Raw genomic sequence first — 12503 nt, 5'->3', positions numbered from 1 at the left:
TTTTGGGCCCAAAATCATATCAGCCTCGATCTTTACATGTATGCCCAGCTAAAGGGTGGCCTGAGAGAAAAAAAAAAAGCAAATCTTCAAACAGACTGTAAAGCTGCTTTGCATACTTTCACGCCTTTGGGACAAGCACCAGTAAAGGATCTTCATTCCCAGAGGGGCTGTTAGAGCATTCAGTTGGGAGCAATAGTATCCTTGAAAAATCAATCAATATTCAGCTTTGTTTTAGTTTTCTATAGCACTACATGTATAATCCACATTAAAACACTTTGAGACTATAAGGGCTCTTGCACAAGTGAATTTTATTATAATTTCATGCACGATGCCTTTTTTTTATTTATTCTACCACATGGAAATGCATGAATTAACAGAGCCCATTGTTTTAAATTGTCCCTCCATGGCACCACTCGGAACTGCCGAACACAGGCAACATGCATCTGGGTTGCTTCTTACAACACCATTCACTGTCTAAAAGACAAAAAAGTTGTAAAGGTTAACACAATTTTGTTATATCCTGGGGACTTCAGCCCTGTTTTTGTCAGTATTCCTTTTAAGGAACAGAGTGACAAATGAGTTCACTGGGGTTTTAAATGATTGTGTGGTAAAATGATCTGTTAATGTTGTTTCACCTTGAAATGCTAAAACATTTCAACCACAGATTTTATTAAAATGTTTTAAAGACGCTTTAGGGGAGGCATTTTATCTGTACTCTTATTTTCCTAGTCGCATATATAACAGAAAGCAAGGACAGAAAGGAGTCATTCGACTAATACATTCCAGGGGTTATTTCACACTGTGGTATCTTCTAGAGATCAGCTCAGCAGTTACATGATAAGGAGCACTATATTGGGAAGATTGCAATACTAGTCCCTGTCTTACTTATATAATTTTATCTAGGCAAAACTATCCTGGACTTATGGTTGGACTCGAAGTCTATCCAAATGCAATAGTCTCTTTGAGTCTTTTTACTAGCATGTGCTAAATATGCAGTGTATTTGAAGGTGTATCAACCACAACAACAGTCATAATTTGTACAGTTACCCTATCTTTGTTCGGTCTGTCTGCCAGTAGAGCACACAGAGTGCTCCCTAACTTAGGGTAGGTGAAAGAGGCATATGCCTAACATGCAGCAGTGGGGGACACTAGTCACATACCTCTTCTGTCTGTCTACCCCTAGTGCAGGCCCTTGAGTCCTGCATTTTATCCCAGTGCCACCCACTTCCCACCACCTTCTCAGCATTCCCTATTGCCTTCTCCCCACTGACTGCTTCTTACACCCAAACTCCTAAGATTTCACCATGCAAGCTAGCATGGGAAAGGGGGCAAGGTAGCCAGCCAGGATGCCTGGAGCACCTGGCTGGCTTGGCCTTGCTCTGTTTCTGGAATTGTTTTAAGTGGAATATGATACTGGGCCAATGTAGTTTAACTGTTAATCTAATCTACATGCAAAACACCTTGCATTTCCGTGACCAAATCCGCTCTGGATTAATGTCAGGCTGATACTTGGCCCTTTAGCCCCTTATAAATCAGCTCCATGTGGCATTAGCCAAACATGGATGAAAGGACTTAAACAGACCTTCACTTATGAAGAAAAAAATAAAGAAAAATGACCTCTTCATAATCTGGATTGAGAAGCCTAACGGTACACTGTGCTCCACCCAAATGATTTACACAGGAAAAAATTGGGGATGGAATAAATATTTAGTACAATAAATAAAAAGTCACACCAGCACAGGTTAAAATTCATTGTAAATCAAGTATATACTGAATGGTCAATCAGTGGCTTTCTAACATAAAGACCCAACTATGGCCACTGTAGCTATTGTATATTCTTTGCATTTTGTGATGGTAAATGTTTAAGTGTGGAACCTATATTAAGTTTCGTCAGTGTTTACATTTATTTTCAGACAAGCATTGCATGATTACTTAATGACTGATAATCAGCTGACTATATGAACATACACTGCATGGTGTTTAGCAACATAGCAGGATTATATACTAAAACTCCAGGATCTTGGAATCAAAGAAGAAACTGTTTAAATAAGACTTGAAGCAATGTAATAATTGGCTTTTTGTATTTTATTCTCTGGGGGGGTGTAATAGTACTAAAAATAACTCTGGGTCCACGTGCATACATATATTCATACTATAGATACAAAACTCTTGATGAGTTAATGTGTTTGGATCCTCCCTAGCAACAATGAAAAGAATTAGGCATCACAACGAGGCAAGCTAAATACAGGCACTGAAGACAGAATCTTTAAGTAATGTATTGGTTTCTGTAGCAGACTTCTAGGGAATACAAGGTGTGAAGGGCCATCCCCCTATTATTGGGGTATCCAAATTATTTGCAAAATTTGCAAAGTTCATGACGTTATTACCAAATGACTAAAGGCCATGTTTGTACAGTGCGTAACAATCGGGCTTAGTTATAACTGGAAAGGCAATGTGCAAAGTGCAAAAAATAGATGCAATTTAGCTTTCTTTGCACTTTGCACACTGCCTTCCTCTCTCCTTAAATTGGTACAGGTCTCATTCAGACAATCAAGAGAGGGCTTGCAGAGGGCCCATGGGTGAGCAAAATTGCGGGTGGCCCATGATCTTGTGCTGGGTAGTAAGACTTTTTTTTAATGTTGGGGCCCAGATCAGTGAAGCTGCACCACTGCCTTTCACTTTGTGTGTCTCACTCACAGGGAGGAGCAAGACAGGGAAATCCTACACTCTGATCAATGAGTTCAAGGTTTAGGGGGTCAGGGTTCCACCTTTTATGTTTGTGATGGGAAATGGATATTGCCAGTTTTTTTGAAGAGCAGCCAGTCATTGAGCAAAACTTCAGATTTTTTTTATTAAAAAGTAGCCTCATTGGAGTACCATTATCGTCTTATGCCTTTTGTGTTCACAGAGCAAGATTTGCTCAATAAGTGTCTGCTCTTCAAAAAAACAGTGATATGCACTCCCCTAATTTTCTTCTTTTTTTTTTTTTTTCCCTGTGGTGAGTTGTTGGACATATCCTATAATTTTGCATTGTGATGGGAAAATTACTAATGTCCTTAGAAAGGGATCTGGCATATTATATGAATATATATATGAATATACATACATTTTTTGGGTCATTTGTATAAATAAAAAACTAATGGAGCAATACAGCCCGTGTGCCATCAGCCTTAAGGTTGCCAAGGTCGCCAAGCGAGCGGATCTTCTCCCGATATCCCCACCTTCAGGTGGGTGATATACGGGGAATTTAGGCTAATTCGGCCTAAACGGGGCCAATTGATTGAATTATAACAATTGTTAAGGGCGCAGTCGGTTTGGGGACCGCATCAACGATCCGATGTGGTCCCCGATCCGACTGAATTTTTTAACCTGCCAGATCAATATCTGGCCAATTTCAGGCCAGGTATCGGTCGGGCAGGCCAGTCATTGCTGTCCCTACACGGGCCGATAAGGGACCAGTATCGGCAGCTACAATCGGCCCGTGTATGGCCACCTTTAGGCTAATGTATGTGGTTTTTCCATCAGCGCTTTTTTGCTGTTGGTGTGATATTAGCCTTAGTCTAGTAAAACTGTTTTGCTGATTCAGTATCTTAAATGTCAACCCCAAAAATAATTTTTTTCCTAATAAAAGAAAACATAATTCTAAGCAACTTAGAATTAGAAAAATTATTAGTGCCTTAAAAGTTATTTGTAAATCTAATTGCTATAGAGGGCAGAATTTGCTGAACTCATGGTTGTTACTTTTTAAACAATGTTGCAAGTGCCAGGCTCCTCCAGCAAGTCAGGTAAATCTGCTGCTTGTGTTACATTGTTTCAAACCCCAGAGCCACCAGGGCAGAGAATAGAAAGAAGAGGCAGAGACTGCTTTTAATAGCAGTCATATATACAAATAACTCAAAAACCATTACAAATATGTAATGAACGTATATTGCAAAGTTGCTTAGAAGTTTTCTTTAATTAGGAAAAAAAAAATATTTTTGTGGTTCATATGTCCTTTAAATATCATACAAATAACACAGGGGTCTGTTTTCCTTCCAGGAAGGAACCAAAGGCAGTCATATGTGGACTTGGAAATACAAACTCCATCCCCCAAGTAAACACAAAAGGGCATATTTGCCAAAGGATGAACAGGCTATTCACCATAGAACTCTTAAAAAAATCGTTTAAACAAAATGATATCTAGCCAAGTCTAACTCAAAAAAAGAATTATAATATTATTAAAATCACTTTTAAAATTGCCTTAAGTATACATAACATCCCAGTGATTAGAGTGTTAAATGAGCTTTCTCATATGAAACCTATTTATAAAAGAGCACATTTAGGCCTTTAAGGAATGCTCTGGGCCAGATTTAGTCAAATGTAAGTTTGAATATAATAATGCTCTCTCTTAAACATTGCTAGGCAAACATATGTAATGTGCATGTCAAGTACAGTTTATCTTTTACATTTATTTGACATTCTAGGTGCATATTTTCCTTTTAGTACAAGAAGTTTTCCTTATATCATATACACCTTTGGCTATCCCAGATCATCTTTGTTGGGCCCTGAGTACTAGTGGATTTCCCAGTGGGCGACAGTCAGTTTCCATAAGCCAGGGATCCCCAGTCTTTTATACCCGTAAGCCACATTCAAATGTAAAAAGTGTTAGGAAGCAACACAAGCATAGAAAAGTTCCCATGAGTTAAAATACGCTATAATTTGCTATTTGATGGCCCCCTATGTGGACTGACAGTCTTTAGAAGGCTCTGTTTGGCTTTACACTGGTTTCTATTCAACCAAAACCTGCCTCCACGCCAGAAATTCAAAAATAAGCACCTACTTTGAGGTGACAGGGAGCAACATCCAAGGGGTTAATGAGCAACATGTTGCTCACAAACCACTGGTTGAGGATCACTGCCATAAGTCCTTTCTTACAAACAGGATATGTCCTTTCTTACGGCAGCTGTCACATTCTCTGGTGGACTGTGGGTAGGGTTCCCACCTTTTGGCTACAGGGGCTCTAGACAGGAGGTGAACAGTGACATCATGGAGGGGTAGGGGAAGTGACATGGGGGCAGCCAGAGGGGATCCCTGAGCAAATATTTTATTGGTGGGCCCCCCTGCCCCAAGAAATTTGTCACTGAATAACCCTCAAGCACGTGAAATGCAATATAGCAAGGCAGGCAGTGAAGAAATGGTCTGCGCTTACTGGGGTAGTGGGGCAGTGATGTGCAGGTTGGCCAAAACCCGCGGGACCCGCAGGTTTGCACAGTGCTCGTGGGTTGTGGGCTGAGAGGCCACTTCCACCCTCATGACCTTCATCTGCCTGGCTTCTGCCTCTGGCAGGCTATAATTATTGGTGCACGCCCACCTGCACATCACTAATCCCCAGGTGTGCCACCCAGGACCAACATAAACGGCGGCAGAAAATTGACAAAATGGAAGGACACAAGAAAAAAAGGCAAAGAAATGAAAATAACCAGTGGCACCGGAGCAACATGTTTCTCACCAACCCCTTGGATGTTGCTCTCAGTAGCCTCCAAAGCAGGTCATTATTTTTTCATTCCCGGCTTGGAGGATGTTTTGATTGCATAAAAAACAGGGGTACTGCCAAACAGAGCCTCCTGTAGGCTGCCAGTCCATATAGGGCAGTGATCCCCAACCAGTGGCTCGTGAGCAACATGTTGCCACCCAACCCCTTGGATATAGCTCCCAGTGGCCCAAAGTATGTGCCCATTTTTAAATTCCTGGCTTGTGGTTGCACAAAAACCATGTGTACTACCAAACAGAGCCTCCACATAGGGGCTACCAAATAGACAATCATAGAGACCTTATTTGACACCCCAGGAAAATATTTCATACTCGTGTTCCTCCCCAACTCTTTTTACATTTCAATGTTGCTTACAGGTGAAAAAGGTTAGGGACCCCTGATATAGGGGCTACTAAATAGCCAGTCATAACCCTTATTTGCCACCCTACAAACGTTTTTAAAGGAGAAGTAAAGGCTAATAAAGAGTTAATCTCAAGCTGCAGGCATACCTTCAGTTGTCTCAAAAGTGCCCTTAAGTCTCCCCATATTTCTCCTGTTCAGATGATCAGAAGCCAAACAGGAAGAAAAAACGCTGAGCTCTGTAAAGAAAGTTCCCATAATGCCTCACTCCTGCACAGACACCCAGACCAAGTGAACATGCTCAGTTTGTAAGACTATGAGTCAGCTTCCTGCTGATTGGCTCAGATCCACATTCCTAAGGGGAGGGAGTGAGTTCTTAGCATTCTTGAGGGAGGGGGGAGCAGGAGAGGGGAGAGAGCAGAGAGCTGCATGTTTCTGGCACAGGAATTACAGACACAACAAGTCTTTTGACAGAGAAGTCAGTGCAGTGTTTCTGTGAGTGCTTATGGCTGTATTTACAAAGACCTTTCTGATAAAGCTTACCTAGTTTTTACCTTTCTTTCTCCTTTAATGCTTATTTTGCTCCCCAACTCCTTTTACATTTGAATGTGGCTCAAGGCTGAATTACAGCAAAATAATTATTAGAAACACCAATTATTTTGCAAAGAATAATCTTCATCAAAAACAACCATATCACCTCATTAGATACATGTTAAGACTATAAAATAAAATAGGCTAGTGTTCATATAATAGGTGTTAAAAAAAGTTGGGGGCCCTCCCACACCAAAACCATCTATTTTAAATTTTTAGGTACGGTATGGGACCTGTTATCCAGAATGCTCAGGACCTGGGGTTTTCCGGATAATGGATCTTTTCGTAATTTGGATCTCCATAAATTAAGTCTGTTAAAAATAATTTAAGAATTGAATTAACCCAATAGGATTGTTTTGCCTCCAATAAGGATTCATTATATCTTAGTTGGGATCAAGTACAAGGTGCTGTTTTATTATTACAGAGAAAAAGGAAATCATTTTTAAAAATTAGAATTATTTGCTTATAATGGAGTCTATGGGAGATGGCCTTCCTGTAATTCGGAACTTTCTCAATAACGGGTTTCCAGATAAGGGATCTCATACCTGTACCATATTGTAGGTACATTTAAACGTGCTGTATAAATGTCCCTACAATTCCTGTCACAACGCTGCGGCGTGTAAGGTTCCATAGTTTAATATAAAAACTATAGCAATACCCCACATTGTTTGCTCTATTATTGGGGCGTGCTTGGGCGCCTCCGTTGCTGACACTGGCGTTATTACCACAGACTGCTCACATCCTCAGCACTGGGCTGGGTGTCTAGGCCAGGCTGAATGCGTCACCATCTGTGCTTCCCAATCCTAAAAGAATGTAACTTTCCTTAGATAGACTTACCACGCTGACGGGCTGAACCAAATCTTGAAGCTGGAGGGGGGTGTTCTAACCCCGCCCTGTGTTATTCGCGGACGTCTGGAAATGAAAAGGTTATGTAATCATAACAAAAGGAAAGTAGTTGCAAAATCTTCATTTTAATATCAGACCGCCTAGCGAATCCTGATTAAGTATAATTTTACAGGGAACAACTATCAGAATTTCGCCCTGGGCTTCTAAATGGTTGAGCCCTGTGTTAGAGGTTGGACTGCCTGAGATACAATAGCAATCACATCAGCTGCTCTGTGAGGATCTCTGTGTCTCTCCCTTTTTGATAATATTTCTGATTTCAAGTTTTTTGGGGTTTTTTTTTTGCACGGTAAATTAATTTGTGGAGTGAAAAAGACGGAACTAGGGGTGCAATTTGTTTTATGCCTGCGACACAGAATCCTTCTGCTTTTCATTCAAAACAAATAAATCTCCACAGCCCCTTTGGCTTTCTGTTTGGGAAGGGAGGGGGGGTCAGACAATATTCCTCCCCCTTCGTGGTGATGAGACTTTTTTTTCCCTTTAACTGTTAAAGGATCCGGTTGCCCTGAGGAATGAGACTGCTCCAGAGAAACAAGAGTAAACCCTGAGATTGAAACGGGCAGATAATCGGGGATATAGGGAGAGAAATTGGCACTGAGAGATCGCTGGCTATTTAATCTATATAGGACATGGAAAACCAGGCAGTGGGGATCCACAAGGACAGGGAACAGGAGCAAAAAATGGCAGGTACAGTATCAATCCCCCTATTTATTAATAAATGTAACTCTTCCACCCTGGGCGAACATCTCTGTTAACAAGCAAATAGGAAACGTATTCTTCCCATTTTAATTGTGAACTGGGGTGAATCAGTGACTGGAATAGAAGCTGCCTTGCAGAGCTGGGGGGTCCTGGGTTTTATTCCAGACAGGGCTCTAGCTGCAAGGAGTTTCTGTGTCGTCCCCAGACTTACATGAGTTTCCTCTGGGTCTTCTAGTTTCCTTGCACACTCACAAGAACATAGAAGTAGGTAAATAGTTGGCTGTAGCGTTTGCATTCTAATAGGGACCATGGGTCAGGGACTGATGAATAATCTCTGTAAAGTGCTGGAGAACGTGCTATAAAGAATGACTGTTGTTGCTGAACTACAGTTTCCAACAGCCGTTGAGGAATAGGCTACAGAAAAATCGGATATGTGCTTGAGGAACATGCTTCATACAAAAGAGTATTTTTACATTACATTTAAGCCATGCAGCCTGTACTTGATTAATTCCATGACCAAGCACTGTTTGTCTCATGCTTTATATATTGTATTATTGCCAATAAAGTCCCTGCTGGCTGCCCTGGATGTCTGTCTTGCAGTGGGCGCTGCTAAGTATAGATCTGATCAGGGCTGTGACTGGGAGAGCAGTTGGTTTTAGGCTGGTGGCATATGCCTGTCCACTCCCCGCATAGGCAGGCTGGGTGAGATCACTTGCACAGAACAGGGCACCAAGCTGTGGGGGCTGTGGCTGCTTTCAGGGCTGTGCAGTTAATGACACTGCAGATTCCAGCACTGGATACCAAATACGTGTTCCCTTGTGTGGTTTTTTTTTTTTTTTGCAAACAATGCTGCAGATAGGCATCATGGTGCAGGCGTTAACAATAGACTTATTCAGGGGGAAGAGTATTTCTCTCCTCGCAGCATAGTGGTTAAACTATTGCTTGTCTGGTACATTACCTTAAGCCCCCTGTTGCTGGAAGAGCCAGGGGCAGTGTTCTGCATGTGTTTCTGTTAGTTGCCCTGAGGGGTTAACTGTAACATCTTGTTACCTGAATGGTCTGATTTTATGGGAAATTACATCACTTCCAAATCTTTGTTGTGCATGAGTTAATCAAGGAACAAATTTCATTGCAAGCTGCATAGAAGCTCACTATATATTGATTTATCTGTAGATGGATTTACTAGATAGCTTAATGCAGCAAAATGATTAATTAGGATGCAAATTTTGAGCAAGGATTTCTGGGTATATACAGCAATCTTTCACACACAAATGTTAAATAAACCATGAATATTGATTATTTTATCCACCTTCCCAAACACACAATATACATTCACTCAGCAGGCCTCAATTTTAGACTGGCAGATGTTCCTGCATCATAAGCCTATGCTGGATGTACAAATGTGATTAATTTGTGCGTGCTGCTATTCCAGCAGATTACTTATCGTGTATTACCCAGTTTGTAGAAGAGATGGAATGTTCAGAAGTTAAAGGACTAGCGGAATTTATACTAAATAACAGATCCCAATACTCTCAGCATCCCCTGCTAGTTCAGCAAGCACAGAGATGCTTAGACCAGTGATATGGTCACAGATTTTCTTACAGTGGGTTCAAAAGGCATTCAAAGTCTTATGATGAATCAAAACAATTAGGACAAAAATATATTAGGAAATATCCAATTGATTAGGTGCTTTACTAGGTATTAGTAAAGAACCATGTGACAGGTTTTAAGTTTTCACCCATGTCAATGTGAGTTTAAAACATTCCATCTTAAAGCAAATGCTTGCAAGATATCCAAAGTCCAAACGTTTTGTTTTTGTTTTCTCAGCATGTAAACACATGGCATGTTCCCTCCTAAATCCTGTCTTGCCCTAAGAAGTTGTTCTGTCAGCATATGTGCACCTTTGGAATTAAAGCACCAGGTTATATGGTGTTGTATGTTTTAACGTCAACCCAAAAACTGTTTTTGCATTGTGAAAGAAAATACAATTCTAAGCAACTTCTAATATACATTATATACAGAACTTCAGTGATTTTAAGATTATTTTTAAATATAATTGTGGCAGCAGTGTTTGTTTATCCCTCTATGTTATGCGACCCTGACTCCTGATAAAATGTAAAAGTCCCTCTAGATCTTCTCTAGGTTTTTTAATCAACTGCTTCAGCTACAATGTTTCAGGAGCACATCTGCCCAACTCTTTCCATATAGTGGGACCGTTAGTTGACAAACAATGTTTTTACTGTCCACAGACCTCCTGTTGGATAACTTGGCCCTAGAGAATAATCACTTGTCTTACTGTAGAGAGGTAGCCCAGCATGGCCCAACTCTGGGACATAGAACTCTGTGGCTGCAATGTATCATATCATGTTTGTTATGTCACTTCCTGGAAAATCACTGTGAGAGAAGAAAAGTCATTTCTGCTTTCTTTTTTTTGTGTTGTGGCTGCTAACCTGTGCATCTTATGATAAAAAAAAAGGCTGTTTGAGTTGTTGATAAAGGTTTCCTGGGCAATCAAAGCCCTTGAGAAAATGAATTGCTAGTGTACACCAAAAGGTCAAACGCTGAGGTGATATTATCAGGTATGCAAATGTATAAGAAACAGAGCTAAAGAAGATCAAGGAACATGTAAATAAATGGATATAGATACAAAGATCAGTGATTTTGCTTGGTGTAGCTGCTGAATTTCCCCACCACTATATTATCAAGGAGGATAAAGGCCAGATCTTTCTTTACATGGGATTCAAAATAGAAATGTGAGACCCTAAGGGCTCTGGCACACAGGGAGATTAGTCGCCCGCTACAAAACTCCCTGTTCGCGGGCGACTAATCTCCCTGAGTTGCCATCAACTGCCATCCTACGGGCGAAAATGTAAGTCGCCGGTGGGATGGCACACGCGGCGGCACGATTTCGGGAAATCGCCGAAAAAGCTTCGCAAGGCAACTTCAGCGATTTCCCGAAATCGTGCCGCCGCGTGTGCCATTCCACCGGCGACTTACATTTTCGCTGGTGGGATGGCAGGTGATGGCACCCGTGTGCCAGAGCCCTAAAAAGGGCCATAAACATTAAGATTTGCTCATTTGGCAAGATCGCCAAATTAGCAACCCATGTGTTTCCAACATGAAAACCAAACCTGCCCAATTTTCGGCCAGACATTGATCAGGGAGGCCCATCCAGAAGCCCTATACATGGGCAGATAAGCTGCCAATTTGGTCTAAAGGACTCTAATGGGCAGCTGAAATATACCTGTGTATGGCCACCTTTCATTGTCAAAGCATAAAAAGGCAGTCCCCTCTGCAGCAGTTTAAACTCTTTTTTGTACATCAATTTCCTTTGTTAAAATAAATCTAGTGTTATTTGTATTTTTAAATATGTGTTATATTTATAAATATAAATACAAATGTGTTGAGTCATAGTCACTGCACCTCAGGGTCATTTACTGTTCACAAAATGGGTTATGAACACCTTCTGTTGTGATATGGATTGAGCCCAACCTCCTCGTTACAGTCAGTTGCCAAAAGAACTTTGACTACTTTTGTCATGCTCTTTGCTATGTCTTTGTTTCCTGTTGGTTGTCAGGGAGATGGTTACTGCAATCAGTAATTTAACAACTGGTGCTGCTTGCCTACTGGGGAAAAAACAACCAGGCAAATGAGAGATGAAGTGTCAGAAATGTCAACTTGCTCAAGGTCTAATCCAGTAGACACATGTCATGCTTTCATAAACTGATTTTAAGATACAGTAAAAATAAGAAATTTCTAATTAACTTTTGCAGATATATCTAGGGAACAGCATTCAGTTTTGTAAGGTGTTTCTAATAGTGATGAGTAAAATTTTTCATCTGTACGCTTGAAAAATCGTCTGCACCTGGAAGCATTGAATCCGCCCTCATTCTTGCATTAGATGATGGAAATCGCCTGAGTGTGCCTGCACCCGGGCAGATTTAATGCTTCCGGGTGCAGGCACTATTAGAAGTAGCAGTAGAATTAGAACTTTTCAAGCATACTGGCACAGGATGACAATCCGCCTTCTGGGGCCTTGAGGGATCCCTATCCTTATTTACCTTTGAGACACATTTAAATGTAAAAAACTTAGGGAGCAACACAAGCATTAAAAAGTTCCTCGGTGGGGGGGAGGGGGGGGGATAAAGGCTATTGGCTATGTGGTAGCCCCTATATGGATTGGCAGCCTACAGGAGGCTCTGTTTGGCAGTACACCTGGTTTTAATGCAAACAAACTTCCCCTCAAGCCAGGAATTTAAAAATACACACCTTTGTTGTGCTCACTGGGAGCAACATCCAAGGGGTTGGTGAGCAACATATTGCTCACAAGCCACTGGTTGGGGATCACTGTCATAAGGGACCATCATGCCTAAACAAAATAGAGCCTTACACAAATAGATCATTACAACAAACCTATGTATCCTGACCCTCTTAAGGGCCA

At 41.1% G+C, this 12503-nt stretch overlaps 1 protein-coding gene and 1 long non-coding RNA gene across 3 annotated transcripts in view; one reads left to right on the top strand and one right to left on the bottom strand.

Annotated features, from left to right (window-relative positions):
• Positions 1-291: 291 nt before the first annotated feature.
• Positions 292-7278, bottom strand: LOC116408846. Its single transcript, XR_004221307.1, has 2 exons — positions 7119-7278; positions 292-474 (listed from the first exon to the last, which is right to left on the bottom strand). It is a non-coding gene; the product is annotated as an uncharacterized LOC116408846 (long non-coding RNA).
• A 272-nt stretch (positions 7279-7550) lies between these two features.
• Positions 7551-12503, top strand: part of map7d1 (MAP7 domain containing 1) — a 67180-nt gene continuing 62227 nt past the window's right edge. For both annotated transcript variants that reach the window (XM_031896899.1, XM_002936218.4), the window contains exon 1: positions 7551-8050. In XM_031896899.1, coding sequence (XP_031752759.1) covers positions 7993-8050 — 58 coding nt within the window. In that variant the 5' untranslated portion in view covers positions 7551-7992. The remainder of the gene's footprint in view (positions 8051-12503) is intronic.

The sequence above is a fragment of the Xenopus tropicalis genome, chromosome 2 (genome assembly GCF_000004195.4).
Source record: "Xenopus tropicalis strain Nigerian chromosome 2, UCB_Xtro_10.0, whole genome shotgun sequence".
Lineage (NCBI taxonomy): Eukaryota > Metazoa > Chordata > Amphibia > Anura > Pipidae > Xenopus > Xenopus tropicalis.
Note: the sequence above shows the minus strand (reverse complement) of the source record. Positions and strands in the feature narration are given on the sequence as shown.